We start from the raw sequence: 22,095 nt of genomic DNA on the forward strand, positions 1-22,095 counted from the left end.
GTAACCCAACCTCCCTCCTCCATATGTTAATCTGTGTAACCCAACCTCCCTTTAATATATTCATGATGTAATCTGTGTAACCAAACCTCTCTTTAATATATTCATGACGTGTTTTGCACTGTATTCTGGGACATGGAGGGAGTTTCAAAAACTCATGTCACCCCTTTCTCACTGTTCAATCTCGCCTTGAACCTGTTGCGCAATAAACTTGGATCTTCTGCAGTTTGCTCCTGTCTCCGGCTGAGCTCATTTTTCCTCCACAGGGACCCACGGACTTAGTCCGATGAGCTGGGTGGCAGAGTAGCCTCGCACCCAGATTTTTGCCGTAACAGTTGGCGCCCAACGTGGGGCATGCGGTTCTCCCGCGTTGCTGACCGGGGGCCCCAAAATCTTCAGCCGGCACCAGGCCATTTTGCCTGGGAAGATCCTTTGGACCCCCGGCCATCTTCCGGGCGGTAATCAAAAGCCCCAGGAGTTCAGCCGGGGAGCAAAGAGGGATCCAGCCGGCTTATCATCATAGAAGACACGTGAGTATAAGGAAAAGGAAAAATCCAGTGCACTGGTGGGAAAGGGGTGGAAATCTCCTGGCAACTGAATTCTCTGCCCTCCTCTCTATCGCTCCTTCTCGCCTGTCTCTTGGTCCAATTGGTGAGAGAGACCGTGGACTGCTGCTCGACCTGAAAGGGGGGTTCTGAGCTCTATCTCTTTCTCTAAAAACCCTCCAGCCAGCCGCACCAATTGGGAGTCCGAAAGTAAGACGGAGAGACCCGGCTTGGAAAGACAGCCGACTCTCCGCAACGGGTATCCCAGTTGAAAGCAAGGGGTTGGAGTTCTTTTTCCGAACTTCCCGAGCGTCCTTCCTAGGGGGCAGGAAGGGGTCTTGCTTTCTGTATCAATCCCAGCCGCACTGGTCGGTGCCACGTAACACGTGTATCGTGCGTGAGCCCGCTTCCAAAAGCAAGGGGGATTTTCGGTTCAAAACTCTATCCAGGGATCACCCGATCTGGCACCGCATGGCGCGGGCGTTCAGTAGGGCCCCTTTTCCTGAGATTGACGATAGGTAGGAGGTTGCCAGGAGGGATAGCCCATGAGGAATTGGGCGGGATCGGCAGAGTGGAAAAGGACCCCAGGTTATTGACTAAGGAAATAGGAAGGAATACCGGATAGCTAGAGCTCTTTAAAAACCCTCTAAGGAAGTTGCCAAGCGACTAAAGACCCCTCTTTACTATGAATCCTGTATTAAGTATATCAATCTCCTAGATATACCAATCCTTACCGCCCTTTCTCTTCCCTCTTTCTGTCTAGACACGCGTAAAACATAAAATGGGTACCCAGGCTTCCAAACGCGAGCGGGCTCACTCTGGGAAGAAGGCTTCTAGAAAGCCATCTCAGTCTCAGAAGGACCCTGACTCTCCTCTCCAATTTGTCATCACGTATTGGAAGACGATTCCTGGCCACAAATTATTATCGAAGCAAAATTAGAACCTCTGTTCTGAAATCTGGCCCGCCAGCACCGCCTCCGCCAAGCCCGAATTGCGTTGGCCGGCTGGTTAACTGGTGGTGTTTGAAGAGGCAAGGAGGCTCTTAAAACCATGTGGGACCTTCCTACTAATTTCACTTAATGAAGCTAAAGGAAGCAGCCCAACTCCTTGCAATAACCAACTAAAGGATGAGAGTATATATGTTTACATGTTGTCTGTTATGTGTGTTGTGTGTTAATACATATATGAGAATATGTGTGTTTACATGTTGTCTGTTATGTGTGTTGTCTGTTCCTTCTGTCTCTGACAGACTGCCTTTCTTAGGCGCGCATAGTTTAAACTGCAAGCTTGCTTCAAAATTTTAAATTTAAGGAAGCTATGCTGGACCTTATCAGTCCTAAATAAGACAAAATGAGAATGAAGGGTGCAAATGTTTACCCCACCTCTTGCTTTGCTGCAACTTTTCAGATCGTGAGTCTACAGTCTATTTTGGAATGTGAATGTTTCTAATGTGAATTAGATGTTTCTGCTGCAAAAGCGTAGGTGAGCACCACTGCTCTCTCAAGCTAAAATGCAGTGTATTTATTTCATGAAGCACATGCCTATGAAAGTATGGTCTTCCTTCTAAGAAAATATCTGAGTCCAGTTTTAACTTTGATTTGGTTGGACAGAAGAGTTATTGTAAGGCTCCTGATATCAGGCCTCTTTTCTTAGAAAATGCCCCCCCTTGTTTCATTCTGTCTCTTTCAGGTTTTTTTTCCTTTTTCTCTTCTTCTGTGCCAGGTAAATTTGCTTCCGAGTAAGCTTCCTTTAAAGGAAACTGCAAAAGGGGGGGGGGGCATAGATTAGGCTTAAAATTGTCACTTTTGTATTCCCTTTAAATCAAATCTATGGCTGTTTTAACTATGCTTTATAAGAGATCCTCTCCCTATCTTAAGAAAATGTTCACTTCAATCTTTCTTTAAAGATCATTTGTCTAGGAACTTGCACTCTAAGGAACTTGCACGTCTAAGGAAGTAAACTCAAACTAATCTCAAGATCTGCTAAAGGGTTCTGTATAAAGTTAGGAATTTTTATTTTCCTCTTCCTTAGTACATGATAGGAGCACTGATTGTGCTCTCTTCCCCAGTAGTGCCTGTATACATAAGAATGTGTGTGTAGTACAAATCTTGCTGTGAAATCTTGCTGTGAACCCTATATTTTGGAGGGTTGGACTAGATGACCCCAGGGTCCCTTTCAACTCTCCCAATTTGTGGCTGTGTGGAAGGACATGTGTCCGCAAGCATCGCAGGGTAATTCTTAAATTCTGGTGTGGTGATGGAGTTGAAATTCAGCCTAGCTTTGCTCTCTAGTTTTAAAAGGTGAGAGGTGAAGCTGTGATGTTTTGAAGCACAACTGGTAATATCAAGCATTTGAGTGATTACAGTGTTTATCATTTTGTCTACTATTTAAAAATCAGACAAATACATATGGGCCTTGACCAATCCTGTAAATAAAGGGGCAGGAAAATTTTTGTCTGCAAATGGTAAGGCCGAAAAACTTAGAATGTTAAAAAATAATAATAAATAAAATAAAAATTCCTATGAATTCTGACTCTCTGGCCATTTTCCCATATATAAGGGCGCGGCATTGTTCCGCGAATGGCCAGAGGGATATTAGCCCTTTCCTGTACATAAAGGAAGCAGTCGCTTTGCTTGGGCTGAAATTGCTAGCTTTTGTTGGTGAATACTTCAATTGCTGAGTTTCTCTTTTTTTTTTTAAATCTAACCCTCTTTTAAAATCTACTCCTTACCCTTCCCTTATTCAAATTCTAATTTTGCCAAAAGATGCAACATTTCAATAGTAAAAAAGATTTGCTGAGACATAGACATGAACTCCGCACATGCACAGAGACTAGATCAGCTTTAAAAAAAAAAAAAAAAAAAAGATAGGAAAAGGAGAGAGAGAGAGAGAGGAAGGAGGGGGGGAGAGGAGGTTTATGTTAAAACTTGGAACCATTGAGAGAAATCACCCTTAATGTGTCCCAAGTTTGAAATCTTAACATGCCAAATTCTTTTCACAGGTAAATATCAAAGAATTCCACCCCTCAATGGGATTTAAGTCACAGACTTTGTTTGTGTGCATTTTAGGAACAGCATTTCCTGACAGGCTTCTCACATGAAATAATTTTCCCTTTTAACAGGATATGTGAACAAAGTGTTTGTCCCTTTTTCCTCCCACAACAACTTTCTTTCTGTTCTGTGAAATCCCTGCTGTATTAGTGACTTCCATCTCTTCGTGGCTTTGACACTTTTAAAGTTACAAATAATCTGTTTCCATTTATTTAATCCGTTTTTCCATGATGTCTATGAAATTAATCGAAGCATAACCAAACATTGTTTGTGGAATGGTATTTGTTTACCTTTTGCCTGAGCATTTCTTATTAATTCTGTCATTTTGGCTAGTTCAAGGTACTTGCACAACTTTAAATTGCCATTAAGTCATTTTCCAGTATTTTGCTATTAACATTCTAGCCGATGTTGTCACATCAAGAAACACTCTTTTATTTTCATTGTTACTTCAGATTTCTTAAAATTCTGTGTCTTAGCATTTATTTATTTTGGTTCCTCATAGGTCATTGTGTGTGTGTGTTTGTGTGTGTGTTTTATTATTATTTTAACTGTGTCTTTTAAGTCCACCCTGCCCTTACAGGATATCATTTCTACAAGTGTGTTATTACAGATCCAATGAAAAGCTTCGCTACCACGAGACTTATTACCTGCAACAACAACAGACACAGTTTTCAAAGTGGCCACAGCAATTTCTTTCAAAGGGGAGGAGTTGAATTGCAAGGAGATTTTTTGACTTTTATATTCAACTGATATTTAATTAGTTTGTTGTGTATTATGTGTTATTATGTAGGAATGTTGAAATGTGTTTGACAGTGTTATTTCCACAAAGGGAGGAATTTGTGTGTGTGTGTGTGTAATTGTCTTATGTTTAATGTATACTGCCTTATTCCTTATACCCCAATGGAGGATTTTCATACACTTTATGCTTTCTAATGGATCAAGCTATTGTGTAGTTCAATGTTTAGATAACCACATTTCGCTGTCCCACCTGGCACACTGCCAACCTTCCCTACCCATTTTAAAAAGTGTTAAAACTCGCTTTACCAAGGAGAAGCTTCAGGAAGGTGTATATGCCTTGATTTAGCAGGAATGATCCCTTATAGAGTTAAATTGACTTATTTGGACAAGTGCCCTTTTAAGAATGGTTTTCTTTTAACAGATTGGTTTGAAGAGTTGAGAACCATGGGGAAAGATAAATTCAAATTGGACTCAGTTTGAATTGGGCAAGTGTATCCAGGCTGCAATTAGCTTTTGGTCCTTAAAGTGCAAGTGCGCAACTTCCCATGACTGCAAGACCAATAATAAAACCCCATAGGAAGCCAAGGCAAGGACATTTCCCTCAGGACGTGCCCGAACCTATGGCAGCTGTGGTGAGTGCCAGGCAACATGGTTAATATGAAAGCCCTAAGTGGATTCACCAGGGATTGCCACTACTGTGAGACCACAGAAAAGCTACCTTGACACCTGAGAACACAAAAATGGCGGGGGACAAAGCAAACTGCATTTTTTTTCAGTCAGTAGTGGACCTTCCTGCTAAATGTAAAGCATAGACCACTATTGAACAAAATACAACAGGTGTCCTTTTTGCACTACTATACTTGCAAATGGCCTTAAGAGGCATGATTTGCAAGTCCCCTTCAGGTTTGCACAAACCCACACATCTAGTACGATAGATACAAAGTTATTATTTAGTGCATATCTATATAACGTAAACATACATTGTCTTGGTCCGTGTTGCTCCCTCCTTTGTTGCCCTGCTCAACCCACCTCCTTTTCCATTAGGGCCTATTCCCACTCACACGGCACCCCTACCTTCACCGAGATTTAGGGTGCGGAGAAAAGATTTGCAAGTTCTTACAGAACTTTAATGCAAATCTATCTCCGAATGGGGGACTGTTACGGAAGGGGGGGGGCATGTCTTCTTCACCTTCTTCTTCGCTACAATATATCAATTTATTTCCAATTGTCAATGTCAAAAGGGACTAAAATCTATAAAATTCATAGAAAATCAACGTGCCAGTTTGCTCAATTTCTCTAGGACTCCATCACACCTCCCCTGTCCAGCATAATCCCTCCAGCAAGGTGTCAAGACCCTAATCCTTTCAAATTGCTCTGATCAGCCTTTCCTCCAGGCAATGTCAGGTGACAGACTATGCATATTTGGGACTATTGTTTTCTCATCCCCAGGAAGTGTTTATCTGTGCATATCTCCAGCTCTGCATATTCCCCCCTCCCTCCTCCATATGTTAATCTGTGTAACCCAACCTCCCTCCTCCATATGTTAATCTGTGTAACCCAACCTCCCTCCTCCATATGTTAATCTGTGTAACCCAACCTCCCTTTAATATATTCATGATGTAATCTGTGTAACCAAACCTCTCTTTAATATATTCATGACGTGTTTTGCACTGTATTCTGGGACATGGAGGGAGTTTCAAAAACTCATGTCACCCCTTTCTCACTGTTCAATCTCGCCTTGAACCTGTTGCGCAATAAACTTGGATCTTCTGCAGTTTGCTCCTGTCTCCGGCTGAGCTCATTTTTCCTCCACAGGGACCCACGGACTTAGTCCGATGAGCTGGGTGGCAGAGTAGCCTCGCACCCAGATTTTTGCCGTAACAGAAGGAATAACCCAAACATCACGAACTTTCTGCTTGTTTCTTTGATACAGAAAAGCTTCCAGAACCCTCTTGAATTAATTCGAATAGAATAGATCTCTAAACATCAGATCAATACTTTCTGTACCAAGAAATGCAAACTGACAGAAATAAATAAGAAATTTACATCACATCCAAACTACAAAAAGGAAATAGCTCATAGCCTAAGAACATGGTGGTGGAGTTACATACAACTACAGTACCATAGAAAAATGTTGTATTTGTGGGACTTCTCCACAAAATTGTGAGCTGTATTTCTTGAATAACACAATACGGTATTTTTCAACCACATAGTTATTCCATCCACACTATACACTTACACTATTAACAGTCATGGCTTCCCCCAAATAATTTTGGGAACTGTAGTTTGTTAAGGGTGCTGAGAGTTGTTATTATTATATCATATTTGCTAAATTTATAAAACTTATATAGTAAGATCACAGGTTGTCAGGAGACCCCTCAGAAAGCAAAATTCCCAGAAACCACAACAAACTACACAGATCCAAATATTCCACATGGCCAAGGCACAGAAGGGTCAAACTGCACACTGGCAGCTCTAACAAGCTAACCAGCCACAAGCTGCCTGTCATCTAAGAAACCAAAGCTATGAGAGGAGGCCTAACTCAGTGGTAGAGCATATGCTCTGCATACAAAGGATCCAGGCACAGTTCTTGGCATCTTCATGAAGAATGGGGGGGGGGGGGGAATCCTACCTAAAATGCTCAATAATCTAGACAATTCTAAGGTCCGACTCAGTATAAGGCAATTTTCTGTGTTTCTATGTTCCTCAGAGAGAACATGACATTTCAAAAGAGTTTACTGTACCAGTGTTGATGCCTTCTGTTAGTATCCATGCTCCTGTGGTCTCAGCAGCTTTGACCAAGCCTTTGCTCAAAAGCTGCTTAAGTTTAGATGGAAGTTTGAAGTTCTGGATGCCACCATGAACAGAAATGACCAGTTTGGGCAATTCCATCTGCCATTCTTTCACCATGAGTTGCAACAACTGGTCCACTTTGGTATCATAAGAAGTTCTAATATACTGAAAAAATAAACTGTAGTTAGAACTACTCAGAGAGAAAAGGTAGCATATATTTTATAGGGAGGAGATATCATCTTAGTCCTAACCTCATCAATTTGTTGAAAGCTCCAATAGTTCAAACATTTCCAACTTTTTAAATTGGCCTGTTTTCAAAATCATCACAGTAAAACGCACACACAAAAATAGCATAATGGTCCTTTCAAACACAGGAACAGAAATCCATTGATTGTGGTGAGGAACTAAAGTACACTATCACTTAATGTATAGCTGAGCAACTCATATGTGCTTATCTTTTTGTCTCATCATTCAGAGGTGAATATGTTCACTCCTTTAATTTCAAAAGTTTTATGCCAGAGATGATGGAAGTTGTTAGAAGCACTCTATTATATGTGGTATTTTAGACACATGCATGATATCTCTTGATACTTTAGTCATCAAATTATGAGATAGCGTGGAACAAACTCATACCAACTTATACTGGATTTTTATCTAACACCAGCAGTTTTATGTTCAGCACTATTGGTTGTTTTTATGCTAAATAACTGAGAAAGTTATTTTATTACAGCCCTGTTTCAAAGTGTGTACGCACCTTGGCATGGTAAGTGTGATCACTGTCTTGAAAATTGATAGTACCAAATGCATCAGTTGGACTTGTCTTTGTGTCCCTTTGGACACACCATTCCCTGTTCTCTACTTCTTGTGCAGACCGACAGATGGGCCAGCAACAATCAATCCCAGGATGGTCACCAATTAGCCGTCCACAACAACACCTTTTAAAAAAGACAAAAAAACTCATAACATTGGCATAAATTAATTAAATGCATTTCTGAGCTACAGTGACTAGCTCACATTGATGCATTGTACTAGAATGCTGTAAGACATTTCTCAAGTTTTACAGAAATGCTGAACAACCCAAACACCTTGCACTGTACGAATATCTTGTTAAAATTATAAGCAAATTGCAGGTTAAGGCTACTGTTAGCATCTTAGATTATCAATTCAGAGATTTCTAACTGGAAAACTCGGATTGAATGGAAAGATAAGACAGAGAAAATGCGCCAATTTTTCAAATATATATGCATAGAAGAGCATCATCTGGATGCCTGCAGCTTTTCACAGCTGTTTTGTTATGAAGGACAGGTGGACAATATAACTAGATGTGAATAATATATCCTCCTGTTATTTTTAAGTGTTTATAGCAGGTGTGAGGATATTCCATTGGAATCAGGACCTCTGGAGGAGGAGTTTCAGGTCGGTATCTCTCCCAAATTGACCAGAAGATACTGGGGATTAAACCTGGGACATTCTGAATGCAAAGCTGATGCTTTAGCACTAAGCTATGGTTTGCAACATACAGCCTCCACCTGGAAGCACCAACAACTTATCCCTCCACACCAAACCTTCTCTAATATGTAGGCCTAGCTCCGTGCTTGCACTCTCTTTTTGTTTCTTTGTCTTCCCATATCCAACAGGACGCACCAGCTGTGCATGGAAGTCTCTGGATGCCACATCTAGTTTATTGACCGCAGCAGGATTTCTAGTAAATCCTCCAGCAGCTGACTGAAATGCAGCCAACCATTTATATAAGGACACATCCTTGGTTAGGAATATTTCACACCCATTCTTTATTTTAAAAAATACAGTCCCAAATCACATGAGGTCTTACCGAATTAAGTTCTGGCACACTTGGCATCTTGCGGGACATCTGAAAAAGAAGTTAAAAACAGCAGTATGTTGTACAGTTAAATTTGCAAAAAAGAAAGTTAGGCTTCAAAAAGGCAGACCATTGCACCATTGTCACAAAAAACCTGAGTAACACTTTTTACACAATGTCTTACCTGGACAACATTGTCGGTAACTTACTGAAAGGTTCTAATGCAAAAATGTAATGGTTCAAGACAGCAACTTCAAGGTTAGTTAAAAAAAAAAAAAAACAGAGCCACTGTTTCTAACTTTGACTTCCTAAATATGCATGCTACACCAATTTAAATAATTAATAATCAGTACTACATCTATCCCTGTCAAAATCACCTGTATTGTATATTTCAAAGCAGTCAACGAATTGATTGGGTGAAACTGGGTAGGATGTAGAGGGAGGGGAAGTTGGCCAGACGTGTGGGAAGGAGGGGTGGCAAAGGCGTTGCTAGGCGGCGGGGAGGTGAACAGACTGGGCAGGGGTCGCAGCCCCTCTCTGGGTGGTTCTTATGATACTCATGGGTTGTGGGTTCCACACTGGAAATATCTTGCCTGCAGTGCCCTGTATAAATGCTTGAAGCGACATGAGGCCAACACCTTACTGAAGCTGAGCAAGTCTGGCTCTGTCAGAGAGGGTTCCATGATGGAAGAAAGGTAGGATAAACATGTCAGAAAACAAATAAGTGATACTGTACAAAGTATGACTGCCATTTTAAGGGAAACATGATAAAGAGCCTCAAATTCAAAATGAAAATATGGCAGAAGTTAACTAGATTATAGTCATGTTTGTAGCAGCTAGAAGGGCCTATACTTATTCAAGGAAAACCGACATTGTTAAAGTGTAAATTAGAAGTTTTTAATTGTATTTTTATCTTCTTGTTGTTTGTACAATTCAACCAAAACAAAGCAAAACTAAGTACCTGTGATGATCTTTGGAACTTGGCACAATTTTTGCACACTCTCTTTTACAGAAGACACCTTCAATCCAAGATTTCTGGGACTGAAAAGAAATATTAAACCTCAAACAGATACTTTGGGAGGCAAAAATAACTATCTGCAATAACTAGTACCGCACATAGGAGATACCTACCGGTATGTGTAGCTATTAGCACATGTTGTAGGACCGAACACAGTTGGCATTAATATTGTGCATGAAATCAGTTTGCACAATTATTTCCTTCTTTATCTCAGAACATTGCAGATTAATCTGTGCTGACCTAAACTCTAGCGTTTAGAATTCACTCACACTAACCCATGCCTAGAGACAGGAAGAAAGCTCACAGCCTTCCTAATAGCAGATGAATTGAGTGAGATAAGGAAGAAATGCTGAACTGACAGAACTCATCTCCACTTGCTTGACACAATATTAATACCTGGCAGCTATTTTACATTTGTACAATGAACAGGTGGTGCTGGCTATCACTTAACAGTGGTCATGTTCTTTTTTTAAAAGATTAAAAACCTTTGCTTCCAATTTAGTAATGACAATCACGGAGAGAAACCTATCAGAGAAATTCTACCCTATCAACAGGTGGAATTCTTGAAAATGAATGAAAGTTCAAGATTACCCTCTGCCTACTATGGGGAATAACTTTATAATCCAGATAGCTTTAAAAAATCATTTAAAAATCCAAGGAACCCCTGACACACATACACCTTTGAGCCATGCCCCACCTGTAGGGCTGCTAGGTCACCTGAAATCTCCATAGGACCCACTGAAATATTTGCTGAGTGTCTGAAAAGTGAGGCAAATGACACAAATCTACAGATATGCATATTGTTCCATCCAGTTGGACTGGGGAAGGGCCACAGTTCCGTGGGTTCAGTCCCCAGCATCTCCAGGAAGGCTTGGGAGAGAGGTCTGTCTGAAACCCAGTCAGTGAAGAGACAGATGGACCAGGGGCTCCTCTGTTGCCAAGCTCTATATTCCATTCTTCACCAAACCATGACAGGCATTTGTTTATTTCATAAAATTTATAGACTGGTTGATTGTAGAAAACCTCAACACAGTTTACAAAGGAATAAAACAGCAAGTTTATTAGTAAAAAAAAAATTCAGAAAAAGTATAAGCTAGCAATAAACTCAAAACACATCAGCATTCTAAATATCAGTTCATAAGTTTATTGTTCTAGCCAAAGGCCATGGCAGACTTGCATTAGGCAATAGTAAGGTAAAAGGGACACGGGTGGTGCTGTGGACTAACCACTGAGCCTCTTGGGCTTGCTGATCAGAAGGTCAGTGGTTCGAATCCCCACAACGGGGTGAGCTCCCGTTGCTCTGTCCCAGCTCCTGCCAACCCAGCAGTTCGAAAGCACGCCAGTGCAAGTAGATAAACAGGTACTGCTGCGGTGGAAAGGTAAACTGCATTTCTGTGTGCTCTGGTTTCTGTCATGATCCTCTGTGCACTAGTAGTGGTTTAGTCCTGCTGGCCCAATGACCTGGAAAGCTGTCTGTGGACAAACGCTGGCTCCTTCGGCCTGAAAGCGAGATGAGCGCCGCAACCCCATAGTCACCTCTGAATGGACTTAACTGTCCAGGGGTCCTTTACCTTTACCTTTACCCTTAGGCAATAGTGTTAATAAAAGACTTTGCCAGGTTCTTGAGCATTGAAATATTTTCCCTTGTGCATCTCTGACAACTCAAATTCTAATATTATTTTGCCTTTTAAAAATCCAATTTGCCAACATCCATGATGTAAGAGAGAGAAATTACCAGAGACACCAACCCAAATCCAGCTTGGTTTCAGATTAAGCTCCCAAAACACCACAACAATTTATAGCAAATTTATCTAACTCCTCCTTCCTGATTTTTTAGTATCCAGTGCATAGAGAGCACAGTATGCGCTGAACACTTCCAAGAGATTTGTTTACAAGAAAAGCCAAACTAATCTAAATAAAAATAGGTCAACTTTCAGGTTTTATGGTCTTGGTTCATGATCTAGATGCTTAGATTTGCCTAACTGCACTTCAACTCTGTTTCAGGGAAACAGGCAGGGTGTGAGTGGTGCTGCTGCGCCGGCACATGATTTCCGTTCTCATCCTGGGGCAAAGTTCTCAACTCGAGGTAACTCTTCCAGGTTAGCGGAGTTTGTAACCGGAAGCGTTTCTAACCTGAGGCGTTTGTAACTCGAGGTACCACTGTATAAGGAATTTAGCAAATCCCAAAGCGATTTGCGAAACGGATAATAAAAAGACATAACATATAAAATTAAGGGTCCATTAAAACACTGCAAAACACATCTGCCACAGTGTTCCTAGGCACACCCTATGGCCTAGCCCTCCCCATCCAACATAAAGTGCTGCGCAAGGGAGATATACCGTATTTTTTACTCTATAAGATGCACTTTTCCCCTCCTAAAAAGTAAGGGGAAATGTGTGAGAGTCTTATGGAGCGAATGCAGGCAGGAGGCTCTGCTCAGCGCTCCCTTTAAAGAGCCGCACACACGCTCCACGCGCTCTTTAAAGGGAGCGCGGCTCTTGGGGGAGCCTTAGCCACATGCAGCCTCTCCCGGGAAACAGGAGCCCTTCATCCCGCTGCCAGGGAGAGGCTGTGTGTGGCTATCCCATAAGCCAGGACACAAGCAGGATCGCTGCGCTGCGACCCCGCTTGCTGTCCTGGCTTCTTGCGCAGCCTCTCCCAGGCACCTAGCAGAGCCAATGTAGCGGGCACAGTGTACTTGCCTCTCTGGCACTGGTTGCCGCTGGCACAAGAACAGGCGAGTAGGAGCAAGGCAAACCCAGGCAGGACAACGCACAGGCCCTTGTCTGCTTCCTTTCCACGAGGAGCTCGCTCGGCCCCATGGCCAAGCGGGTTCCTTTTCTTTCTCCTACCCCAACTATTTCCAAGCACCAGCCCAGTGACCTTTTCACAGGTGATGCCTCCGCCCTCCCCGCATGGCAGCAGCAGCAGCAGTTTTGCCAGTGGAGATCAGCCTGCCAACCACTTGTGCTCTTCCCTTTCCTCCTCTCCTCCTAGCTCAGCCTTCAGGGCCTGCCTCCGCTATGTTTCAAGATGTTTATACCTGCAGTATTGCAATACTGGTTGTTATACTTTGTAAATCACTTCAAAAACCTATTTTGGCATTGTGGTACAGAAAATAATGATGATAATAATAGTAGTAATAATAATAACAGCAGCATATTTTAGTGAACACCAGAATACAAAAGTGTGGTGTGTTATAGAAGATGGCTTGAAAGAATTTGCACTAAAATTCCCACTAAAATGCATCTTCATGAGGCCTTTAAATAAATAAATAATATTGCATAATACAAATGCAGAAATCTTAGGAACTGAAGTTGACAACTGGAAAGAAAAGAGAGAGAAACAGAGACACTGCCACCCTAGAAAAAAGTCCCTCAGCATTCTGTGGGATTTCGTCCCCTGTGACTTGTGCTGGATGTAGTCTAATGCATTCTTATACAGATGTTATGCAAACCTGTCTACTTAGAAGAAAACCCCACTTTTGATCCTAGATTAAATATTTGTTCAGTGTTTTTTACTGGCAGCATTCTCTTTTTAAAATGCATTCTACGTCCATTTGCTCATTTAGCAAAAAACAATTTCAGAATTACCAAATTATATAAACATAACCCACAGACAAAAGCCGTAACTGCAGTGAAACTGTTCAGAATTCTGAAAGTCTTCAGTAGTGGTTTCCTGTGCTGCGGTCGATGGCGTCCAACTCTCATTGGTCAGGGGTTGGACTACGTGACTCTTGGGTCCCTTCCAACTCTTACAATTCTATAATTGCTTCCACAATTTCCACATTTCTGCTGAATGGCCATCGTTCACTCACACACTTTCACTCACTCACTAATTAATTTATTTACAAAGGTTCCTGGTTTCAGTAATGATAGAACATTGCATTTTAGTGTTTTCATGTGGTCCTTATCTCCGCCCCCCCCCGCCTGATTTATTGCAATTTTAAAATGCAATTGCAATGAATCGACAAAGTACTATTAATGATCTTTACAGCCATAAAATCAGAGATTGGGACCCTGAGGGTCATCTAGTCCAAACCCCTGCAATGCAGAAATCTCATCTAGATCATACTTGACAGATGGCCACCCAACCTCTGCTTTAAAAGGTCCAAAGGAGGATTCCATTACCATCGGGGTCCCTTCCAGCTCTGCAATTACATGATTCGTTATATACAGCTTGAGCGCAGGTGTTGCTACTGCTTCACTCCAACAGGTGTCCCAAATTCACTGCTCCACACCAGATTTCTAGGGAAGCCATCAGGAAGATCAGATTTCTGTCTGAGAGCTCCACCACTTCTTGGTGGTGAAAGAAGGAGAGAAATGGAGATTGAAACCATACGAGCAAGTAAAAGAACATGTATATGATTGGCTGCACTATTATCAGATAAGCAATATGTTCAAAAAGGATGTGAAAGAAAAAGGGTATAAAGAAAAAGATTCAAAATTTCAAACAGAAATTGTTAATAATGATTGTAAGATAATCTCAAAAATGTACAAAATGTTGTTGGAATGGCACACGTTAGATGAGGAAGTAAAAGTGGTAATGATTCAATGGGCCAGAGATTTAGGTTATAATATAGATATGGAAGATTGGAAAAAAATATGGAATGAAAATCTGAAGTTTACAGCATGTACTATGTTAAAAGAAAATGTTATGAAAATGGTATACAGATGGTATATGACACCAGCTAAATTAGCAAAAATGTACAAAACTTGCAACAAATGTTGGAAATGTAAAGAGAAAGAGGGTACATTTATTCATATGCGGTGGGAGTGTAAGAAAGTGAAGGGGTTCTGGGAAATGATATATAATGAGTTAAAGAAAATGCTGAAATATAGCTTTGTAAAGAAACCAGAAACCTTCCTACTGGGAATAATTAGAAAGGAAATAAATAAGAGGGACTGTAAACTTTTTCAGTATGCAATAACAGCAGCGAGGATATTGATGGCTCAAAAATGGAAACAAGAAGAAGTACCGACTTTGGAAGAATGGAGAACAAAACTAACAGACTATGCAGAATTGGACAAATTAACTGGAAAAATTAGATTCCAAAGAGATTATAAGTTTTTAGAGGACTGGGGAAAATTTAGAGAATATTTGAAAACAGTATGTGAGGAAGACACAACGCTAGTGTGTTTTAAAGAAGCTTTGTGAAAAAAATAAGGAATATTGCAAGAATGTAAATGAGGATAGAAAGAATGTACTTAAAGGCAATACTAATATTAAGGAATGTGAAGATAGAAATTTAATTATGGATGATTGTCAGAGAAGTTGAGGGAGGTCCAATAAGTTAAAATATGTGATGTGAAAATTTGTATGATTGGAGATTTTATGAAAAATATAATAATAATAAAAAAATTATTTACAAAGAGAGCTCCACCACTCTCCGTGCCTGTCTCTCAGTCTGTACCTGCAGCTTCTTCACAAACAGCTTGGTGACATCATCCACCACAAGAAGGGGGAAAACTGAGGTAGATGAACATGCCCTTTCTTTAGTGATGCAAAGGCTCACCAGCCAAGTGCATCAGATCTTCCCAACAGTAGGAAATCTGCCCCATTAAACTTGCCCAACCGCTTTGACCCACAAGCAGAGTTGTAAATGGGTGGTGGGAGATCCTTGAGACCAACTCTCATCACATTACATTATTAAAATCAGACAGGTATGAATTATTAATCCCTGCAGAAAACACCACAGAATTAATCACAAAATGCTGCCAGCAGTCTGACAGTCTAAATAAAATTACTGACACATGAGGAAAAAGGAAGACTTGAGTAAGGCACTCAGACACACTAAGACACTATGTTAAAATCTCAGTGAATTGGAGAAGGCCGGTAAGAAAAACCAACGAATATGGGCTCTGTTGGAACTCTGCACGTGCATTTCTGTTTCACTCTGAACAAAGATCACAGCTCAAGTGCATGGGATCAGAGGCAGCTCAAGCAAACTATAAATTAAACTTAGTCTTTTGCGGGGGGAACTCTAGTGCTTCACACCAGGGGAATTTCTCCATGGAAACCAAATGCTAGCCCAATTAATCCCAGAAATCTCTGCCATATCTAGTGCAGGTTCACATTTTCATCTAATTTTCATTTATTTTAGGATTTCTTAACCTGCCTTTCACTATTAAGTCTCATGGAAGATTACTACAAAACAATGATGCAACTTGAAAGCAAGTAAAACCAATACTTAACATACCAAAAATACAGCGTAGGTCATCTCAGCTGTCAAAGGCCAGGGTACAGAGGTGTGTGTTCAGCATATTACAAAGGCTGTGCAATGAAGACACTATAGACACCTCTGTGGGGAGAGAATTTGGGAGGTGACACGGAACAGCTTTTCCTGGAACACCACCACCCAAATTCCCAAATGGTAATTAAGATGCATCCTCCTGCTTTTCCTGGAACACCACCACCCAAATTTCCAAATGGTAATTAAGATGCATCCTCCTGCAAGCACCTACTCCTGGTATGTAATTGGATTGTCTGAATATCCTGAGAAAGTGTTGACATCTTTTACAAGAAAGAAAAAAATTGTACCCAATGACTCTCTGGTGGAAGAATTAGATGTGTCATGGCATGACAAAGGGCACAAGTAATGTCCTCTTTACCAATCCTTTACAGCTGTTTTTGAACTACAATTCCCATCTTCCTTGACCACTGGTCTTGCTAGCTAGGGATGATGGGAGTTGTAGGCCAAAAACATCTGGAGGCCCAAGGTTGGGAAACACTGCTTTACAGTATCATACTCTGACAGAGATGCATAGCAGGAAATTAATGTCTTGCAAATGGGCACGTAAGTCTGTTCAATTTTTTGGGAAACTTCCAAAAGACTGCGCCATGTCACTTTCTTCTAAGCTTGCTCCATGGGTATCTATGGCAGAAGAAATCCTTTTTGCTCAGCTAGACATCCTACCTTTGCTTCCCTTTGTTCTTTTTGTCCCATCCTTTGTTGTAAGAAGCGCAACCCCGCATCTACCAAAAGAAAAGCTTTTGCTATTTTTTGAACCATATGCTAAGGTTTCCAAGGAATCCAGAGTGGAATCAGATGTGGCCAAGCTAAGCCTGAGCCCATTGGGGGAGAATCTTAGACTGAACAAAAGCGCCGCCCCCCATTAGAGATGTCTATGAATTCCAAGGAAAACACATATGGGAACAGAAATCAATCCAGCAAATATTATTATTCACTCCTGTGATCAGTACTTAAGCACTTACAGTCCCCCACAACCTATTCTCTCTCTGTGTGTGTGTGTGTGTGTGTGTGTGTGTGTGTGTGTTGAAATGAATGGCGCAGAACATAATCATGACGTAAGATACATAATTTCACAACAATGAGATCAATAACATAGTTTATGGCAGAAGATGAACTACTGCAAAACACAACCAGTACTGTATACAATAAATGGAGAGTGAAAATAATACTGTCCTACCACATTCTCTCTCTCTCTCTCTCTCTCTCTCTCTCTCTCTCTCTCTCTCTCTCTAACAACCTTATCCTTTCCCAGCCACTCCAGACGCATCTGGAGAATGCAGTCTTGGATCCTTCAATCCCTGTGAAAATCCCCCAAATTGCTTTTCTTTGCTCCTCCTTCCACGAGGCAGGTAACTACCTTGCAGTTAAGCTTTTCACTTCTCTTTACCTTTCTTATTTTATGAATCTCGCTCACCTGTAACCCTTGTGAGATTTGGATCACAGGCATTTTCATATGATCTTTCCCCTTGCCAGTTCATTTCGTTTTTCCAAAGGTTTCTAAATGCCTGCCCCATATTCTGTAAAAGGCACGTCTCTGGGGTAATAGTTCTGTGAGCCTCTGTGTTAGACACAGGTTTGTGTGTTATATATACAAGAGCATATCTGATAAAACACAAGGTGCTTCCTAAAGGGTGGTTGAGACTGCATCATGTGAACATCTGGTGGCTTTCTTCATGTGGCTAGGAAGGGGATAGAGATGCAAGCCACCACCTACAGTCTGAAGTTGCCTAGTTCAGACATAGGCATATCACTTCATATACAGGAACTGATCTTCAGCCCTCAGGAACCACCAGCGCAGAAGGAAAATAAAATATGTGCCACAAGCACCAAACCTTGGTATGCTCTTTGTTTTGCCCTAACTTGATCCCTAGACTGATTGTCTGGGCTTTCCATCTTAAACCATACTTGTTTTAGCAATTGACATAAAGCTGAACCTAGTCAGATCTTTTTGATGAAGTACACTAATTAAACACCAATAAGCAAGGGATAACATGTATTTTAGACAGCTCTGGAATTAATTTTACTAAATTGAAGTCTGTACAAGTGTGGACATAAATAGGCATTGTTCAGAAATTTACTGCTGAACGGGGGGAATCTAGGTTACGGTATAAATATAAGCATTAGTACTGTATTCCAAGAGCATTATTATTCCTACACCATTATATGTCAAGCTTTCTTTAAAAAAATTAAAAACCCTAGGGTGAAAATAGTTGCCAGTGAGCTGGCTATTAAGGCAGTCAGCAGAGCCATAGCGAGGTGATCTTGCGCCCCTGACAGAACCATCCAGACTGCGCCCCCCGGCCACTGACAAGTTAGCTCTTCTTTCTCCTTCTCCTCCAACCCCACCCCCCACCCCCCACCCATTCAATTCACCCTCTATTTAAAACCATTTCTTATGAGGCAATAATTGATATTTATATTTATGTACACCACCTGCACCCCTGGTGGGGGCCCACCTCACCACCCCTAGCTATGGCCCTGGCAGTCAGACCTGGTTTTCTTTGTTCCAGAAAAAATGTTATTAATGTCCCCAACAGGCAATGTAATTTTTTTGCACATATAGATTAGTTAACCTTCCCCTCCAAAATTTCGTTGCAAACCTCCTTTAGTGGTTGAATTAACCAATCTTTCAAAGATCTATAGTACTTAGTGGTTAAACTGTCTGGCCCTGGAGATTTACCCAGCTGCATGTTCTGGATGGCACCTTCCACCTCCTGTTCAGATATTTTATAATTCAGCAATAACTTGTTTTCTTGAGAGATTTTTTGTAATCCATTAGTTTTCAAAAATTGGTCGATGTCAATCTCTTTCTGTGGCCCTTGTGTGTAAAGTTGTTTGAAGTATCTCTGGAAACAGTTTCTAATTTCCTGTGGATTCTGTATGTTCTTACCTTCCACTTCGAGGTTTGTAACCGTATTTAACTTTTGTCTTTTCTTCAACTGCCCCGCTAGCAGTTTCCCACATTTATTAGCCAATTCAAAGGTCTTTTGTCTCATCTGTTTAATTTTTTTGCACATATAGATTAGTTAACCTTGCCATGAAGCACAATATGTTCTCAGACAACTAATGTTGGTGTTATTTGCGTATTGTTTCACTTGGGGAGTGAGCCCTGTAGGAATTTCTGCTGGAGATCTTGGCCCAGCCTAGCTGCTTGTTTGCGCCACTCTGCAAGAGAATGTTGGGCATCCAGGGGCACCACAAAGGGTCCCTACTCCCAGTGCCCTCCTCTTCCTTACACAAATGGACACAGCACCAGGAATGCTCAACTCAGTTGCTTTTATTAGGCGTTGTATGTTACAGCATGGTCAGAATAACCAAGTTCTTGCCCATGATCCCATTCAAGAGCACTCTGGCAAACAACCCTTACTTTATTTATCTACTTTATTTGTTTATTTAGTAAGATTTATACACCGCTTGATTATAAAAATTCTCAAAGTAGTTTAAAAAAGAAAAAAAGGGGGGATTATAACCCTGCTTTAAAACATACAAAAGTTACAATACTAAATCAGATTAGGTAAAGGTAAAGGAGCAGTGCACGGAAACGCTGTTTACCTTCCCGCCGGAGCGGTACCTATTTATCTACTTGCACTTTTTTTAGCATGCTTTCGAACTGCTAGGTTGGCAGGAGCTGGGACTGAGCAACAGGAGCTCACCCCGTTGTGGGGATTCGAACCGCCGACCTTCTGATCAGCCAGCCCTAGGCTCTGTGGTTTAGACCACAGCGCCACCCTTTTCTCAATTTTCTAAGTGTCTGGGTAGGCTCATATAAAAAAGATTTTTTTAGCAGGTGTCAAAAAGAGTACAGTGAAGGCACCTGCTTGATCTCAAGAGGCAGGGAGTTCCAAAGAGCAGGTGCTGCCACCCTAAACCACTGAATTCTTTCAAATGCAGAACAGGTATTATATTGCACCTGTAGTAGTGGCAGTTCCCATACTGAAGCAGTCAAGTGGGCACATGTAGGGTAAGACCTGTTTTCAAGCAAGTCAGTTCCTTTCCCAGCAGCTCTGACTCAAGCCTGTTTCTGGGGAAGGCACAAGGAAGGGGGAAACTACCCTGTTGTTGTGCCCTTCCAGGATATTCTGGTTCCAGGTGAGCAAATGTCAAAGGGGTCAAGTGAACGAGGCCCCATTCCCAGTCTGAACTCGGTAGTGACCTGGAAATGTCAGAGACGTCACAAGGGCAAAACGGGGTGTTCATAGACTTTTCCAATGGGCTTCAATTCTGCACCATTACACTAACACACACGGTGCCTCGGAATGTAACACCTGCTCAAATGGGGGGCTGCCTGTACCCCACTCAGCACTACACTGAATTCCACCCATAGGGTGCAACAGAGTGATCCCTGGCAGCCTTTGACAGAGAGGAAGCAAACTTTAACAAATAACAAAATGGAAGGTTGTCAGGCCATTGATAATGAAGATTCTTTCAGCACCTAAAACTAACATTCATTCTGGTCATAGACTACACTTCACTTCATCAGATGCAGTTGACAGGTATGTATTACTCACATAAAATATGAGGATACGGCAGGGATTTCAATACCAACTTTTTATTTCCTATTTCACCTCTTTTCTCAGTTCTAATTATTTCCTCCTCCGTTAAAGATGCTTGTTTCCTTCTCCAGAGCAGGGATGGGGAAGCTGTGGCCCTCCAGGTGATGCCCATTTCTCCTTAGCACCAGCCAGCACAGCCAACCATCAGGGACAATGGGAACTGGAGCCTAACAAATCAAGCGGGGTGGGGGTGGAATAGTTCCCCTGTCCCCAGTACATAAGAAGGTAAAAGGGCCATGAATCACAAAAGGGTATGGTCAGATAAGCAAAGTCACCATCAACCCACTACAGACATTTAATTAGTAATCATTTTTGCAGCCTGTTGTTGGTGAATAGCTGTTTTAACTTCTGGGTCAGAGGATAGGTTTACTACTGAAGGCCTATAAAAGGGATGTTATCATTGTCCAGGATGACGTGTTGAATGGTTTTAACTGGGAATTGTAGGTAACAAATGTTCTTACACCTTCACTTTTGGATCTGTACTGCAGTAAGTTATTCGTGGGTATAAATCAGATTATGTGGGTCTGTTTTTCTCACTTTAACAGATGGATAATATATTTCAAGGATTTACAACAGGCGTTTCTTAAAGAACAAATTCCTGTCTGATGAGCTGTACTGTGCTTGTACTGTAGGCTTGGGCCATTGACAATTGTGGAAGCTAGAAGTATAAATAAGTGTGTAGTAGTTAATGGGTTTCCAATATAAGTTGAAGCTTTTATGTCCATTGTGAAATTGGACAGCATCAGCAAGGCAGTAAAACTGCTATGCAGACTAACCTAGGCTCATATTCATTGGGGTGAAAGCTATTGAAGTCCCAAAATAATTTCTCAAGGGCTTCCTACTGGTGGCATGGATGTGTCATTAACCTGGATGGCCAACTATGTCTCTCTAAAATATAATGAGCCCTGCCTAGAGGTAGCACTATTCTTAGATGTTTGTCCAATTATCATTTGCTTATGACTTAATCTTAAGTAGCTGAATGGCAACATTTTGGAAAAACGAGAAAAATGTTTTACAAAGTATTTCATTCTAGAGCCACATATAATCAAAGTATGGAATGTCAACAACAGTCACACATACAACTGCGGAATATCATTCACTCTCACTGCTATTTACAATATACAACACATTAAAAAAGCAGCAGTGCACTTTACAATTTTTATTATGCTCATCAAAATAAACCTAGAGAACCCATGATTCCACATGAACTTTAGATGAGGCTGAAAGTTCATGAGGACATGGAAGCTGCAGATCCCAAACTGAAGTCTGCCAGTTGTCTTTCATATTATATTACAATGTTTACTTACTTTAAAACAAAAGCAAAGCCT

At 41.3% G+C, this 22,095-nt stretch overlaps 1 protein-coding gene across 4 annotated transcripts in view; it reads right to left on the reverse strand.

Annotated features, from left to right (window-relative positions):
• The window catches only part of TRPM6 (transient receptor potential cation channel subfamily M member 6), a 100,594-nt gene that overhangs the window by 70,571 nt on the left and 7,928 nt on the right, over positions 1-22,095 (reverse strand). For 2 of the 4 annotated variants that reach the window (XM_081880903.1, XM_081880902.1), the window contains 4 exons: positions 9,904-9,983; positions 8,955-8,993; positions 7,878-8,058; positions 7,075-7,288 (listed from right to left, as the gene is read on the reverse strand). In XM_081880903.1, coding sequence (XP_081737029.1) covers positions 7,075-7,288; positions 7,878-8,058; positions 8,955-8,993; positions 9,904-9,983 — 514 coding nt within the window. Of the gene's footprint in view, positions 1-7,074; positions 7,289-7,877; positions 8,059-8,954; positions 8,994-9,903; positions 9,984-16,160; positions 16,197-17,628; positions 17,739-22,095 lie in introns of those variants that run through there. The other 2 variants (XM_081880900.1, XM_081880901.1) reach the window with 2 other exon arrangements.

This window comes from Podarcis erhardii (assembly GCF_964252035.2).
Source record: "Podarcis erhardii genome assembly, chromosome: 11".
NCBI classification, from domain to species: Eukaryota; Metazoa; Chordata; class Lepidosauria; order Squamata; family Lacertidae; genus Podarcis; species Podarcis erhardii.